The sequence below is a fragment of the Coregonus lavaretus genome (assembly GCF_964263955.1).
Source record: "Coregonus lavaretus genome assembly, chromosome: 8".
Classification (NCBI taxonomy): domain Eukaryota; kingdom Metazoa; phylum Chordata; class Actinopteri; order Salmoniformes; family Salmonidae; genus Coregonus; species Coregonus lavaretus.
Window position 1 is genome coordinate 48,532,765 of NC_139995.1, and position 17,415 is coordinate 48,550,179.

A 17,415-nucleotide genomic window follows, 5' to 3' on the forward strand; every position below is an offset into this window, starting at 1 on the left:
CGAGGAAAATATGAACTGAGCATTAAAACCTGCTCCAGAGCGCTCAGGACCTCAGACTGGGGCGAAGGTTCACCTTCCAACAGGACAATGACCCTAAGCGCACAGCCAAGACAATGCAGGAGTGGCTTCGGGACAAGTCTCTAAATGTCCTTGAGTGGCCCAGCCAGAGCCCGGACTTGAACCCGATCGAACATCTCTGGAGAAACCTGAAAATAGCAGTGCAGTGATGCTCCCCAGCCAACCTGACATAGCTTGAGAGGATCTGAAGAAAATAATGGGAGAAACTCCCCAAATACAGGTGTGGCTGTAATCGGTGCTTCACAGTACTAAGTAAAGGGTCTGAATACTTATGTAAATGTGATATCAGTTTCGTATTTAATCCATTTTAGAATAAAGCTGTAACAAAATGTGGAAAAAGTTAATGGGTCTGAATGCTTTCCGAATGCACTGTGTGGCATCAATATGCATGCAAGTGTGTTTTGTGTGCATCTGTGTAGTGTGTGTATGTGTTCAGTCCAGTGAGTGTTCATCGAGCTTGTGCAAGAGTCGGTGCATAAAATAAATAAGGGGGGCAGTGCAAATAGTGCGGGTAGCCATTTGATTAACTGTTCAAGTCTCATGGGGTAGAAGTTGTTAAGGAGCCTTTTGGTCACAGACTTGGTGCTCCGGTACCACTTGCCGTGCAGTAGCAGAGAACAGTTTATGACTTAGGGCCTTCCTCTGACACCGCCTGGTATAGAGGTCCTGAATGGCAGGAAGCTCAGCCCCAGTGATGTACTAGTGTAATCCCATCCCAGAAGGTGACCATCCAAAAGTTAAGTAGACCTCTGGACTCAATTTAGATGGAAATCGTTGGATAAAACTGGGGGAGGGGGATATCTTTCTCATGTAAATTATTTGTTATTAATCTTTGTGCTTCGAGACAAAAGGACATGGTAACAGTTCAGTTCTATATAAACAAACAGCACATGGATCAGAATATGAAAAAATGAACTTTTATTCTCTGAAATGCTTGTACAAAACACATTTAAAGTTTAAGGCATATATTGCACGGACTATTCAAAAGTTTCTATGTAGAAGGGGTATGTTCCCTCAATCCCAGGTTTAAGGCACAATAGCCAGTTATACTGTCCATACATCAGCCATGATTCATACAGTGAAATGGAAAAACATCTTTAGGATGCAATTGGTCATATTGAGAAGCTACACATTTTCATTTTAGCTACAATTCATGCCAAAAGAAAAAAAAAAACACCTGACGATGTATTTACATGCATTTTCACATTGGCATCTACGACCCAAGTTTCATTCTGCATCCAAAACCTGATATAGATATCTCCTTTCTAAATAATGTCCAGTATCCAGCTGTTTCCAGTATCGCAACAAGTAACATGTAGTCACAGTGGCATGTAGTATTGTATAAGTAGTATTGTATAAACCACGTACCCGCTTTATAGTACTGTATGTCTATTCACACATTAAAATTGCAACCATTATTTCTTACTATTCACTATGACCCGGAACCTCAGACGCACCAGTAGTGTTTGCTGGCCGAGAGTACTTAGCACATGTGAGCGTAATTTTCCAACAGAGTGCGCACCAATTTTACACATAGAAACGCATTAAAATGTTGGCAGTCAAATCTACAGCAGGTCCCTAAAAGACAGCGCGCTGAACGATCGGCAGACAAATGCTAAATCCACATTCGGTGCCGTGTGTGCGAGCTTTAAAACTCTTTAGAACATCTCCGTTAGTGGAATACCTGTACGATCTACCTTTCCCAATGACAACTCAGGAAACAGTGCCGACATCCAGCCGGTTAAAAGCAATCGAAGGGTAGCCTACATATCTGGGAGATATGACATGGCGGAGAGAATGGGATCAGTGCTCGTCACAAATCCAGGCTAATAATAACAGAATTCCATATCAACTCTTCCCATGCTTCTAGCTGTAAAATAAAACATTGTAACGGCATGGTCGTTTCATGCGTAACAGTTGAAAATAGAGGAATGTTGGACCTGTTTGAACTGACCTGACAGAAAAGTAAAAAAAAAAAAAAACTTTGCAGCAGCACTGTGTGTTCACGTAGGGTCCCACAAACGTTTGTGCTGCGTTTAAAGTTAGGATTTGGCCATAATATGTGGTATTTGAAATAAGACCGTTTCATGGAAACTACAACCGTATAAGAATGAGTAACACTAACGAGAGGATATACTCCGCTAACAGAGAGGGAAAATAAAGAGAGGAAAGTAGAGTCCAATTTTCCAGACAGAGTTTGCTTCTCAATAACTTCCTCAATGACTTCAATACAACACCGACCAGCCTTTGTCATCCATGGGAACAACTACGGGCATTTCAATTAAGACATATTTGGATTTGAAATACAAGGACCAAATCTTAAGGCTCCAATGATTCGCTACTTGGGTCAATCCCTCTCCAAACAGGATGACCCAAAAGCTTGAAAATGTTTGTAACAGGCTTCAACCATAGAAGACTATGGCATACTAGCGCACTTATCATAGCAAGTGTTACTTTACCCTTAAGAATGAGGAGGCAGCCTGACGGTGTCACCTGACTAAACCTTTAGCATCGACCACAAAATTGAGTTCTGTTACAGGACCAATGTGACCTTACACCCCCATCGGTCACACACACACATCGTCTTATAAGACACACACTGGGATTCCACCTCCTTCACATCCACATTAAAAACACTACGTCCCTGGAAATCATACACGATGCATAAAGATAATACAAACAGAGAGCAATACAAAAAAAAACATTCCTCTTTTTCACACACACATATATACATACAACACAAAAATACTGCTTACCTGCTAAGATACTATTTTGGAAATGGGTTTAAATGAATATTTAAAAAAGAAATTAAAAAATTATATAAAAAAAACACAGATGGGTAGTGTTCACATTCTTTGCGACTGATGATTTTGGGGATGGGTCTTGAATGTAGAATCCCTGGTGGCCACATGTTTACAGTAGCTTTAAGGCAAGGAGAGAGAAGGACATTGTAGCTGTGCAGTCAGGCACACCGCAGTACAATCAATTTCCCTTCTGCCTGTCTTCCGGCATTGTGAGGTGGTGGTGGGGGGGCGTCGGAATGCTCGAGATTGTGAAGTCCGGACATTTTTTAAAAAATATATCTAAAGTGCATGAACTGTACTGGAGGAGCACGACACTGGCGCTTGAAACACACACACACCATTGTCTCAGCCCCAGGTCCGCCCTCATTTAGCCTTGGTGGGAATGATTGACAAGCTAGGCAGCCTGGGTTTAAAGTCATCGAGTCCCGCTTTATACATTCAAGTCCGGTACCGCTAATGATGAGGCTAGATCTGCTGGTGCTGGCTTCAAGACTTAAAAACCGTATATACCAGGGGAAGGAAATGTACTCCTTGTCCGCTTTTGGAAATAGTTGAGATAGTGGAGTTCAAAATTACATAATAGAACTTTGTGTTGTCGTTCTTATGTTGACATCACATTTAACCAATACTCTGGAATGTTGACAGGTTCCGCCCAGCAACAGCCCCCATTGGTTTAAATAAAGTCCTGATAAAAAATTAAAATAAAAGCTTTAAAAAGCACTGTCTTTAAAACACTTGTCTTTCCATCCCAGTGTCTGATGTATGTGTCAGTTCTGTCATATTCAAACTGCGGAGCACAGACATACAGGATCAGTGGGCTGATGAAAGGAATATGTTCTCAGATATATTTATATATACAGTTAGGGGCAGTCTCTGGGTTTGGTGCTCCCCCACATACACAAACCAGGGTGTTGTGGCTCTAGTTGACTGTCTCGCTGACGGCATGCAGGGTGTGCTGCGCCCCCCACACCGTGGCTATGGGAGTCTGTGCCACGGGACCAGGCTGTCGGACTGTAACGTCGCTGTGGACCACACTCCACACACTGGCCACCGACTGGGCCCTCTGGACACTGCTGCTGCTGGGGATGGAGGAAGACAGGCCCAGGAATGGGGTGAGGGCTGGCGGAGGTGTTAGGACTGGGGCTAAAGTTGGGGCTGAGGTTGGGACAGGGGATAAAGTTAGTGCAGGGGTGAAGGTTTGAACAGGGCTAGGGGCTGGCACAGGGGGTTTGGTTGGGGTTGAAGCTAAGACTGGGGTGAGAGTTGGTGTAGGGATGAAGGTTGGGACATGGGTTGAAACTGGCACTAGGACTGGAATTTGGGCTGGGCGAGGAGGCAGACTTGGAGCAGGAATGAAGGCAAAGGCTGGGGTGAGTTTAGGTGCTGAGGAGACTGTGACAGGGCTTGGGACTGAAACTGGGGACACCATAACCTTTTCCGTGGGACTCTGCTCTCTGGGCGAGTCCATTGTAGCTTGGCTCGGCTCTGGAGGATGGGTCGGACCCATAGCACTGCTGCAGACCCCTGTGGCCTCTGTAGTGGCCCTATTCTGGCTCTCCTGGAGCAGGCTCATCTGACTCTCATGCTCAGCAGCCCTCTGGAGAGCTGCGTCCACCAGCAGCCTCAGGTCACTGAAGTCCTGGCTGGGGCACAGCTCCGGAGGGGTGGGGGGTGGCGTGTTGAATAGCCCGCCAGTGGGACTGGCGCTGATAACCGTGGAGCCCTTCTCCTCGGCCTCCCTCAGGAGAACGTGCGTGTCCAGCTGCATAAGGGCCTGGACGCAGCAGCCCTCTTGGCCGGGGTAGCCGGCTCCCGTCAGAATGGCCGTGGCTGTGGTGCCCAGGAGGCTGAGGTCCAGCGTGGGGGCTGGCCGGATGACCGAGGGCCGGAGTGGGGGCAGGGCTGGCGAGGGGACCGAGGAGGTGGGGCTTTCAGGGGAGCTACCTCCACCAGCAGTGGATGGGCGGCCCTCGCCTTTTCCTGCCCGCCTGGAGATGGTGAAATGGGTGGGGTCTTTGCCGTCCTTGCGGAGCAGGTCGGGGAGGAGGCGGCGACGGGCGTTGATGAACCAGTTGCATATCTGGAAAAGTGGAGGAATTCCTTTTAACAACAACGCCTGCATGACTGGGGAAACAAAAGGGGTGCATCTCAAAAGGCCAACTAGGCTTCCCTCAAGAGCCAAACTACAGATATAGATCTCAAGTCACTTGGAAAGTATTTTTTAGTTTAGTGTGCCAAGTCAACTAGAAGACACTAATAATTAGCTCAACCCATAACTCAACTGACGCGTATAACGAAGAGTTAAAACTGGTCCCAGGCCAGTTGTTTGGCCCACATATTCTCAGTCTCCCTCACCTTTAGGCCTTGTTTACCTCCCTCTAGTGGGAAACATATCCCCCACACACAGTGAGATGAGGGACATCAGACAGCTGGCATTAAAGAAGTCTCGGGTGAAAAACGCTGAGCCACATAGAGAAGCGCACGGCCAGCCAGGGGCACTGCGCCGACTACACCGCAGCCTGTCTGTTTGCCGGCCACAACGCAGCATGTCTGCTCCACTTTGCTCTAGCCTCTCTCGCTCTGTCTGCTCGTGTCACCACTCCTGGGGTGTGAATGTGTGTGTGTCTTGGAGGGAAGAGGAAACATTGCATGGTTGCCTACAAGGGCTGCTGTAACGGTGTCAAATTCAACTGTACAGTAGTACATCAGTCATGGGACATTTGCTACACTGTTGTGAAACACCCTAGGGCTGAAGTAAGATGATAAGTACGAATGTAAATATAATGGGATGGATCGCTATTTATAGAATACTTAGCAACGGCCTGAAGTAGGCCTATAGGCGCTACGGCGTTTATCGCCCCGCACACATGAAACTCATGAGGCCAATAGAGAACACAATATCTGATAAACAAACAACTATCTTGGACAGGGTAATAAGTATGTAGTCATGGTTCCATCTAGGCCCAAGTGTCTGCTGTGATCAACTGTTTACACTGCACCAGGAGCTAAACAGCATATCTGGAACCATTCAACTGGAGGACATTGGAAATCATTCATTTCAACACTACACTTGTCAGAGGAGCATGCTGAAACCGAACCTAATATTTAGAAATAGTTGTTATAACAGTTCAAATAGTGTGAGTTTAAATCTATCCAGCCTTGTTAGGGTGAGTGTGTGAGATCTATCCCACAGTTAAATCCACATGATTGATTCAGCACTGTAATGACTGATGACTGACCAAAGTTAGCATAATCAAAACTTATCAACATGAACTATGGAGGCCACCAGGATTAATAGTAACCACATAGTATAACCTTACAGGCACTTGGGCATTTTACCACGTGCAGGCTTTCCTTCATTAATTTTGCTTTTGACAATGTTAGGCCGATCCACCCACCTGCAGCACGGAGAGGCTGGTCTGATCTGACAGGCTGAGTTTCTCCTGCTCTGAAGGGTAGGCGTTGTAGCGGTGCTCATACAGCCAGCTCCGCAGCACAGTCACCGCCTCCTTGGGCAGGTTGCCGCGGCGACGCCGCTTGCCTGAGCCCACGCCGCCTCCCGACAGGTCAAGGGGAAAGCCGTCATCCTCGAAGGGGTCGCTGTCGGACATGGCTGACGACAGCTCCTGCGTCTGCTCCTCTTCCAGAGCTGAGGACGGGGAAGGGGAGTCAGTTTGGCAGTGCTAGTGTTTGCATGGTGGACACTGTGCACAGGGTTGGACATTCACTCATTTGTTAAGGAATGTATTGCATTCCCTCCAAAACAGAGATTGACATGATAAGTATCTACTTGTTGTGTAGGCCTATGTTTCTTGTTTGTTCACGTTATTGTACATTCACCGACCTATAAAGAAATAGGTTGGTGAAGTATTGATAAGTATTAGGCACAGTATGATCCATGATTTATGTCAGCAATGTGATTGATTAATGAATCAGGTTACACTGATTGATTGGTAAGTATGGGTGTAGCCCTTGATCATGACTCTGTTCCATTACACATAAGAGTCAAAGATGAAGGAGTCTTCTGTAGGGGGAATTTTGTGAAGATCCCAGAATCTCAGTCTAAACATTAACATAACCGTACCTCACATGTATCTTTCATATCAGCGAGAAATAATTTTCAAATAAATAAACAGGTTAAAATGATATGCTTCTAAACGTTAACAGTGTCTGGATTGTAGTTCACATGAGGCTGTCATGGGCGAAGTGAATAGTTGAGAACTGTAGGGAGAAGGCAGAATGCCGCCTAGAGTTTGAGAGAGCTAGTGTGGGTGTAGCAGACAGGTAAGCACAACTTAAAGCATGCATCAATGACAACTTATCATTAAAAGTGAATTGAACAAATACACATTCAAAACAATATCTGTCTTCATTCCCCAAATCACTATTTGTTGCACTGGGGAAGACCAATTCAAAATGGAGCATGCTTTCTCCCTGGGTATAGAATGCAGTAAATGTCTTTCTCTGGTTGAAATCTGACCCCCGGGGGCAGCCTGTCCTCACAAAGGAGATTGTGTGCATATCACTATCTCCAGCGGCGAGCGATCTATAGACCGTGCGAGGGACCATTTTCACCTCTTGCCAGGGGAATTCAGAGCACTGGAGACACTCTTCTCACTTGTTTGTATGCCCAAATTGAATGTGCTTCCAATTGTTTACAGGACGTTAGCGGTTAGCTGCTATAATCTTAAAAACTTTTATTTAAGTGCATGAAAGGGCAAAACTGATAATTGATTATAGCAAACTAAATATGCTAACTACCTAAATTGGTAAACTAGTTATTTGTACTGTCTAAAACACTGGCATGTGAGTGGTTTGAGTTCTGCTGTCAGGGTCCCCTGTAGCTCAGTTGGTAGATCATGGCGCTTGCAACGCCAGGGTTGTGGGTTCGTTTCCCACGGGGGGCCAGTATGAAAAATGTATGCACTCACTAAGTCGCTCTGGATAAGTGACTAAAATGTAAATATGTCCCTTGAACAGTTTGAAAGTAGCAGCTAACGTTACTAGCTATCCCATTACACAGCTGGTAATGACCTGTAGCTTAGCTAGTAGCTAACAATGAATGCACTCAAGGTGGATCATAAAACGTGGATCATTTGAGCCATCTAACTAAACTAGTTAGTTTGATGAGAGAGGAGGTTAGCTTGAAGTCCGTTAACTTACATGTCACACGCTGTTCCTCTATCAAACCTCAACTTTGTCTACAAAGTAAAGGCCGTTCTCCTTATCTTGGTGGAGCTAATATGATATATTCTAAATCCTCAATGCGTTAACAAACTTCAAAGGCGTGTGCAGAAATTGAGTTGTTACATTTATTAAAATATTCAAGGCATTGCAGCCAACGTAACTAGTTAGTTAACTAGCTAGCTTTTAAGGCTAGCAGGCTACCAAGCAAACAATGAAGTTCGAATCAGTGATTGTAATTCGGTCTTGTTCCATTCAATCTCGTCTGCCGTGCAGTTAACTAACAATGTTCCAATAAAATCAAATACCTAGCGGAATGTTATCAATTTGCCAAATGCAGAAAATATAGCAAAAATAAGGAAATCCGGTAAATGCTCGAAAAATGAGCAAAGAAAACATTGACTAAGTTTGCTAGCCATCTTCCCATCGTCACGTAGCAAATGTACAAAGAGCCCCTTGAACGCACGCCATAGCGCATGTAGGACTGTTCTGTCGCTCCGCCAGATGGACACCATGCTTGCTTCCAAAGATAACTAGCTGGTTAGCTGTCCCTCCAAATTCAAACAAACACACGCTGCATTTGCTCGCAACAAAAAGCCGCATTCCATTTAAAACCAACAGGCGGGCACACTGGGCAAACCGTCAGACGTGGTCAGGGCAACAATTAATGCCTGGCAATAAAAATAACATGGCTAATTTCTGCCTACCTCGTTTGAAGGGTTTCATTCTTTGTTGATGGCTTGCTGGAAAACACGCAGCTGTCGAAGTTCCTTGTAAAATGCTTGCCCCGGCTAAACGTTGACAAAACGAGGTTTTGTTTCCAAGCGCACAAGGTGTTGCACGCTTTTACTTTGCTTTTCAAGGCTTCAAATATTTTTTCTTGTGACATAAGCGTGCTGTTGTTCTATCGCGTTTCGTTGTCTCGCTAGTAGAACAAATATTTCATAATTTGTGTTGCTCGGTTCCCTTTACCTGCAGACAGCAAAGCCAGCTCTATGCCAATCTGACAGTAGAAAATGGAATGATCCCGCCTCCTGTATCTGCGCAATCCAATCACGGCTCTTTCTTTCCAGTAGACAGGCTCGTGTCATCACTGCTGGGTGACTGACAGGCGAAGCATTTAATTCAAAATCCAGTACAAGATTTGATTGAAGAATGTTGTTTTGTTTCCGACATTATTGAAATTACTCGGTCAGGAAAAATGAACACACACGACCTCTTTTTGCCAACATATTATAGTGTCCAGCAAAACAAGTGGATTTCCTCATGTCGTCGGAATATGTAAATATGCCTTTATTATGTAACCTAAACGATCATGTTTTCTTGTTACATAAATGGGATCAAAAATCTCAACAGAAACAGTGGGCCACGGCCACTAATGGATGTAATAATAAAACAGTACAAAGTCTGGACAATAGAACAGCAAAATCTTCCCAACAACTGCAGGAGAAAGTCGAGGCTTTCTCACCTTGCTCCCATGCACACACATCCTCTTTCATATGCAGCAATTTACTCTACGTGCTGTACGCGGGGCTGCCTCTGACTCTCATGTCAGGCAGTATTATTTTTTCTTTATTTTTTTTGTCTCGCACGTAGGTAGGAATTTGCATAATGTGACAATACAATGTGACAAGACTGTGTACAGCCACTGGTATGAAAGACTAACCAAATGAGGCACTAGACAGACTACAATCTGTAGATTGTCTAGATTAGATTATAGACTAGCCTATATAGCCTAGTCTAGATTATAATAATCCCATTACTCACTATAGTAAAATAATCTCTGACACCCATCAACCCGATAGAGGATGAACAAAATAACCATTGCGAACGTTTTGAGAAAGTATTGTGTGCATTTTATTGAATGATATTCTCTCTTCATTGTACAGTACATAGTTGAACAAATGAGCTCATTGTAGTTGTATAAATAAATCTACAGCATTGTAAAAGATGGAGTGGTTCTCTGCATTCAGATTTCATTCTTATTTACAACAGAATGTGATTTTGATTAGCACATGGGGTATTACTAGCTGGTCCCAGATCTGTTTGTGCTGCGTGAGAATGAACATTTAAATTGGCAAGCCAAGACACAGCATGAACAGATCTGGCACCAGGCTATGGAATTACTTTATCATAAAATGTTAATCTTAACATGTACCAATTTTACTTAATTAATTTAGTATTCCACAATATGCTTTAATGTTACCAGAGTATATATAAATACAGGAATCATAGTAAATCTCATTTTATGAACAAAACATCCACATTTTATCTCTACCCTTTACACTAAACCGAAACCCTGACATACACAGCCTAACTTGTATAACATTATCAATATTGAACAAATCCTAGTCAATAAAATATGTGCTTGTTTCATAAAATATGTCATTATTGTTTGTTATAGTCTATTATTTTTTGCTACATATCTCTTCTGCTAAGAGTGTTGGTTCTACCACACTCCCGCACTCCCAACCCTTGTAGGCCAAGGGTACAAAGCAAAGTGCGCAGACAATTCAGGAGGGGGCTTATTTTTGCTTAGTAGGCCTTTGAACACAAGCGCCAGGGTAGTGGGTTCGATCCCCGGGACCACCCATACGTAAAAATGTATGCGCACATGACTGTATGACTGTAAGTCGCTTTGGATAAAAGCGTCTGCTAAATGGCATATTATTATTCGATTCCCACGGGGGGGCAGTATGAAAAATGTATGCACTCACTAACTGTAAGTCACTCTGGATAAGAGCGTCTGCTAAATGACTAAAATGTAAATGTACTCTTACCCTGGGTTACCCTTTCCGGGCATGCTGTGACCCAACAACCCCTCAAAAGTCTTGTTTAAGCCTAGCGTTGAGAGTAATGTACTGTAAATCAGTTCAAAGTGACTTCAGTCTCACATAAATTAGTTTGTTCTTAGTTTGCTGTATTGTCCAAGCAAGTATGGGAAGTGTCCACCACGACAGTCATGTCCTCTAGAAGTTTGAAATTGGCCAAAAATATACAGGAAATGTTTCGCCGTCACAATTCCATAGTGAACACATCCAAAAAATATAGTTTCCTCCCCTAATATTTCACACTTACTAACAGCACAGATGAGTTGGCTCAAAACAGGTGCAGTGAAAAGTCATTAAAATAAACCCTACTGAAGTATAGGGAGCTACGGTGTGAAAGGCGAACAGCACCACTAAATTAAGAGGAACCGGACCATGGCCACACTTTACACAAGTCTTCCAAATACAAGAGCTGTGAATTATAAGACAGTCTAAAACGTCTCTTCCTTGTCAGGTTTGCTACAAATGCATTGTTTGGTAGGCCTACAACGCATAAGTATATCAAGTGAATACTTAATGCGTAGAAACAACATGGCTAAATGCAGTTTCATAGAACACATTAAGTCAATATACTGTACACACACTGTGTAATCCACACCAAAGGGACCATGATGAAGTCCCGTGTAGCTCAGTTGGTAAAGCATGGCGTTTGCAACGCCAGGGTTGTGGGTTCGATTCCCACGGGGCACCAGTATGAAAATGTATGCACTCACTAAAAACTGTAAATCGCTCTGGATAAGAGCGTCTGCTAAATTACTAAAATGTAAGTTGTTGAAACTTGGAAGGTGGAAGGTGAATAAATAGCCTTGTAATTTTAGGCAAATGCAACAAAATGTGAATGCATAAACCAATTCAATGCTCTTGGGCTACAACAACAAAATGAAGGGGTACTGTATGCATGTCACTATGGTTTTAAACACCTTAACACTGTGCCATAGGATATGAGCTTGAAATAGGCCTCGGTGTGGCCCTCTGGTTTGTGTATTGGAGCAGGGCCTTGTTAAATGTATGAGAGGAGCCCCTTTGCTTCCCATAGTCTCTCAGTGACAGACAGTTGCTGTCATTTAAGTATTCATGTCTTTGCAGATTAGAGTCTTGACACACCTCTCTCTCTCACCATATGCATATTAAATTATTTAAATTCCAGTCAGGCACAGACTCAAATCAAAATACAGCTGGTGGGGTCAACCGATCTCTGCCGCCTTTCGTCTGAAGCTAAGCAGGATTGGGCCTGGTTAGTGCTTCAATGGGAGACCACCTGGGAACAGCCACTGTCTGGGAGTGTTTTTTGAGGGCCAGAAGGGGACCACCAATGCCCCAGTGTGGTGATGGGGACATCCAATGTTATCAATATGGATACAGTCTGCTTTTCGACTGTTACACTAGTGTATATACCCTTATGTTATACTAGGGAAATTGTTTCCCTAGCTAGGGCTAACAGTGAGGACTTGTGAAGAGCAGAATCAACATCCTCTGCATAATCAAAACAGATGCTTTGTGAGAAGGTGTTAAATTCCACAGTTAGTCATTGTTATGTAAATGACAGCTAAAAAGTACCAGTGGCCTGGCTTTGGCCCCAAGTGAGAGCAGGTCCGCCGGAGCCATGGCCCAGTGAGACACAGGTGCTGGCCCGCGTAGATGGAAACAGAAAAGTATTTGCCTTTTGGGTAAAACACTGAGGTAAATCCTGTATAGAAATGACATTATTTTCTCCATAACCATCACTCTTTTAACTCCATAGATGTAAATTATATTTTTGCAATCTAGCGGGAATCCTATATATTGTTACAAAATAGCATGTCCCCAATGTTATTACAGATTGTGTCCAAATCCTAGTACATGTCATTGGACTACAAGAACATCAGAAAATAGTTAGGACTGTTCCAGTAGAAACTAGGTTGTTCACAACAGCAAATCAAGAACACTAAATGACAGACACAGTCACACAAACCCCCTCCTTGGTAAAGGATCAAACCAACGACAGGCCACTGTCACACAAAGCCTGGAGGCGCTAACGATTGGACCCATGCTCAAATGGAGGAGCATTCAGATGACTCATTCAGAGAGGGACCAGAGCCATTGACACCCCACCATCTACTAAGCAGAGCAAAGGGGCCATCAGCAGCGTAGGCAAACACACAACAGCAAACAATAGCCTGCAATTGAGACCTCTTCCCAGGAGGGAGAGGATGATGTCCAATACAGCCAGGCCTTTCCAATGCAAAGCCTCAAGCTCACTGTGGTGGTGTGGGGGAATACAAAAGAGACATGGAGCAACTAGCTAACAAGAAACCCGGCAAATGGTTGAGCAAAAGTGAATGTCCTTTTTATTCAAGTGAACACATAGTTTGTGGCCCATGCAGAGACCCTGGTGTTGCAAGCACCATCTTCCAAACAACTGAGCCATTGTAACAACATAAGAACCACTAATTGATTAGCAGGGAAAGGTAGTGTTTGTTTGCTGGCCATTTGGTGCAGCACAACAAATGTGGGGGGACAAGGAGAAGAAATGTAAAGAAAACAAATTACGCTCAGATGAACTGGGGTAAATTGGTGAAGCAATGAGAACCCAGGGATTATTTTGTGAATAACTCAACTAACCATGTGGGGGAATTGCAAAACTGACCCAAGATCAGCGTCTAGGGTCAACTTCACCCTACACCACTTTGGACAATCAAATACCTACAGTGAGACATGTCAAACTTACTTGATCTCTCAACCCCAGATAGAGAATATGTTGTGATCATTTGACAAACTTAATCTAACGTTTTGTTAACTTTTTCTCCCAAATTTCGGGATATCCTATTGGTAGTTACAGTCTTGTCCCATCGCTACAACTCCCATATGGACTTGGGAGAGGCGAAGGTCGAGAGCCATGCATCCTCCGAAACACGATCCTGCCAAGCCGCACTGCTTCTTGACACACCGCTCGCTTAACCCGGAAGCCAGCTGCACCAATGTGTCGGAGGAAACACCGTCCAGCTGGCGACCGAAGTCAGCTTGCAGGCGCCCGGCCCGCCACAAGGAGTCGCTAGAACGTGATGGGACAAGGACATCCTGGCCAGCCAAACCCTTCCCTAACCCGGACGATGCTGGACCAATTGTGTGCCGCCTGGGATCGATCCCGGGTCCGTAGTGACCTTAGACGGGTGGCCCCCATTCCACTTTTACAGGCATCTTAAAAGAGTGAATCCGCGTTGATATAGCTATACTTACTTCCCATAGAGGCACAATGGTAATTTATAATTTTTTTGTACCAACAACAGCATTTTCAAAAACAAAGGATGGCAAACAAATGACATAGATGTAATGTAATAGATATTTAATGATTTGTCTCAATTTAAAAAAGTGTAGGTATTTGGGGATGATATTTAACAAGGCAGCAATATGACAGGGTGCTTGGTTTAACAAATAAAAACAACAATGTGTTTCGTCTTCATTCCAGGATGATATCCTTTCCTCCAAAAGCATCATGGACAATTGAGATGTAGTGCAAAATATTACCAGTAGGGGGGATAAGATAACAACTTCCAACATGGCTTCACAAAGTGTTACTGAAGCATCTCAATAGTCAGACAGGTTTTCCTCTCCTAGACTCTTTTCTTGTCTCCTTTCCTTTCTCTAGCCATCTCTTTTGAAGAGGGTGTCTGGTCAGGATCCATGATGTGGAAAAATACATTACATTTACATGATTTTAGTCATTTAGCAGACACTCTTATCCAGAGCAACTTACAGGAGTAATTAGGCTTAAGTGCCTTGCTAAAGGGCACATTGACATATTTTTCACCTAGTTGGCTTGGGGATTCAAACCAGCGACCATTTGCTCGGCTACCTGCCGCCCCATACAGTAGCAAATATCTACAGTAGCACTGAATATTCAGAGTAGTGTATCAATAACAAATTCCCATTGCCGAGTGCAGTGTGGAGAGTAGTTACCTACAATACTGTCATTTAGCGGCCATTAGTCAAAGTTAATTGATGCTTAACCACAAGTCCATATTGGGCTTAATTCCTTTTAAATTCTCTATAGGAGGGCAATTCAAATCATGGTTGGAGTGACTGGAATTTCACAGTGGAATGGACCACATGTTTTTCAACGTATATATTGAGTCCCATGTGGGAAACGCACCTGCATCTGTGCCAACTCATTTACTCATTTACAGTGACGACAAAACATCAAAGGTGTGCTGGGGCAGAAGTTGGTGGAAATAAACCCCTCTAACCTTTCATTCCTGTGATATTGCTGCTGCTGCAACCAAGCTTGAGTTGCTGGAAGTACCTACTTTAAAAACCTACTGGCTTTTTAAATGTTCAATGAAATAACCACAATGATGCAACATCATTCCGCTGGTAAAGTATCTTGAAACAACGAGGAAACAATGCAGACTTAAACACATTTTGCCCAGTGGGATTGTTCTCAATGGTGGTCCTGGTCCTTCACTCTCCCCTGAATTATGTTCAATTGCTCTGATATACCCACACCATGGTATTATTCATTAGGGCACACCTTTAGAAAAGGTGAAACTGATTATTCAAGTAGTACCCCCCCGTTTGGTGCTTGATGAATATGACCTAGAAATAAATTCACAAAGCAATACAAAGACATGAAAGTACAAAGCGTGGCCATTGTCATGGGACTGTGGACATTGGCTGATGAATACATCCTAAAACCAAAATGGCAGAAAACAATATAATCTCAATGGAAAAGTAGGATATTCAAATGACATTCCAGTAAATATTGACGTGTGAGTGTGTTTTGAGTCAGTTAAAAAGTACCTAAAATTGTATATATTTTTAAAAATCATATGCCTTTTTAAAAAACAAAAAATGAACTAAGGAAACATCAATTGTGCTTTCAATAGATCTCACTTATACAAGTGGTGATATTTGACATTAAAATACCCCAATCCCCTATTTCCCCCTTAGTTTTTGGTTCCCTGCTCTCCAAAACCACTTAAGAATCTAGAAATGCTTTCAATGCAGGCAAAGGGCTCTTACAAAACAAATAAAAACAAACAAAAAAGCACCAGGAAGACATAGATAGCTGAGGATCTGAAACATGTGAGTGTGCTTGTGTGTGCTCCTCTGAGTACGTGTGTGTACATTAAACCACATGGTGGCGTTGTGCAAACTACGGGTTGGCCAAGGCATGGGAGAGTGAGGGAGGGAGTCAGGGAGGGGCGTAGGAAAGCACAAATGCTTACTCTGTCCGCTTTTTAGATTTGTTACAGCCAAGATACAGGTACATCGAAAACAGTCTTGATATAGTTTCTTTAGGAGATAATAATATCATCATCAATAACCATTTTTATAATTTTCGTAATAATCAAGAGTACTAACAATAGTAACAAAGTTTGTGGTTGAGGTTTTTCCATGGCACCCTCGTGAAAGGAGACGAGAGTTCCCCATATAGTCTACAGCCCAAAAGTTTTTATTTTCTTGTTTCCTCTCTTTCTCACTTAATCTAGATGTGCTGCCACCAGGACCAGCCTACCCTGTGTGTGTATGGAGAGAAGACCCCAACCCTCCCTCCCTCCCTCCCTCCCTCCATCCATCTCAGAGGCAGTTCCTCCTATCTCCTCCCTCCACCCCTCTCTCTCTCTCTCAGAGACGTGTTTGGGCCTCTGGGACGTAGATCTCGATACTGTCAGCGCTCTCCGTGGCTGAGTTCTGCCGAACCGAGGCGGCCCTCTTGGCGGCCAGCAGGCGCTTGCGGGCTTCTGTCCGGTGCTTCTCCGCCGAAGAGGTGGAAGAGGCGGAGTCGGCGCTCTTCTCACGGCCCAGCATCGGCCTCCCCTTAACAGGCTTCTTTGGCACTGGAGGAGGGGGCTCTTTCTGGTCCTCCTGGTTGTGGTGGTGAGCCGCAATGGATGGAGTTAACCACAAAGGGACAGAAGAGACGGGGGGGGGACGGGGGGGGGGGGGGGTGTTGAGGGCGGAGAGATGAGAGAGTGAGAGGCGTTGTTGCTGTTAAAAGATAACCTTTTTTTGTTGATGAACTGAAAGCAGTATCCCCCCACTAAAGATTATAGGACTTTAGGACCAAATCACTTCTGAAGTTTTGTGCTTGTATGTTCATTCATGGTCAAATATGGCTTTTTTTTTGGTTTCCTGAAAAGTTTCAGTTTTTGAGATACAAGGTTTTCTTCCAAAAGCAACGAAGCAACGAAAGGTAATACAGAGGTTATAAAAAATAGCCTAGTGAGTTTCATTTGGTAGACATGGATCTTTGACAGTGACGTTTTGATTATGGTTTCTACAAAAAATGTACAAGGTGGTTGGCTTGACACATTATATGGACAATCTAGACAAAATACGGACAGGATAGACATAATATGGACAGTATAGCCAAATATAGGACATTGATGGCAACTCTTTCTTGGACTAGACACTGAATTCATATTGCATCCCTGAATCCCAAACCAACAATAACCTCTTCTCAAATATACCTAGTGCCTAAGTAGGTAGAGGCTAGAGGTTGGTTTGGTACTCAAATAATGCATTTTATGATGAGGACATTG

The 17,415-nt window shown here is 43.7% G+C and overlaps 2 protein-coding genes across 2 annotated transcripts in view; both read right to left on the reverse strand.

The window, feature by feature from the left end:
- Positions 1-3,801: 3,801 nt before the first annotated feature.
- LOC311134080 (homeobox protein AKR-like) lies at positions 3,802-9,012 on the reverse strand (the record flags this gene model as incomplete). Its single annotated transcript, XM_084167671.1, has 3 exons — positions 8,774-9,012; positions 6,281-6,531; positions 3,802-4,962 (listed from the first exon to the last, which is right to left on the reverse strand). The coding sequence occupies exons 1-3, from the start codon at positions 8,790-8,792 to the stop codon at positions 3,802-3,804; spliced, it is 1,431 nt and encodes a 476-aa protein (XP_084023797.1). The 5' UTR covers positions 8,793-9,012.
- A 7,486-nt stretch (positions 9,013-16,498) lies between these two features.
- LOC311133130 (disks large-associated protein 4-like) overlaps positions 16,499-17,415 on the reverse strand; it is a gene marked incomplete at both ends in the record, with an annotated part of 56,891 nt that continues 55,974 nt past the window's right edge. The window contains one exon of the mRNA XM_084166565.1: positions 16,499-16,738. Within this exon, the coding sequence (XP_084022691.1) occupies positions 16,499-16,738 (240 nt within the window). The remainder of the gene's footprint in view (positions 16,739-17,415) is intronic.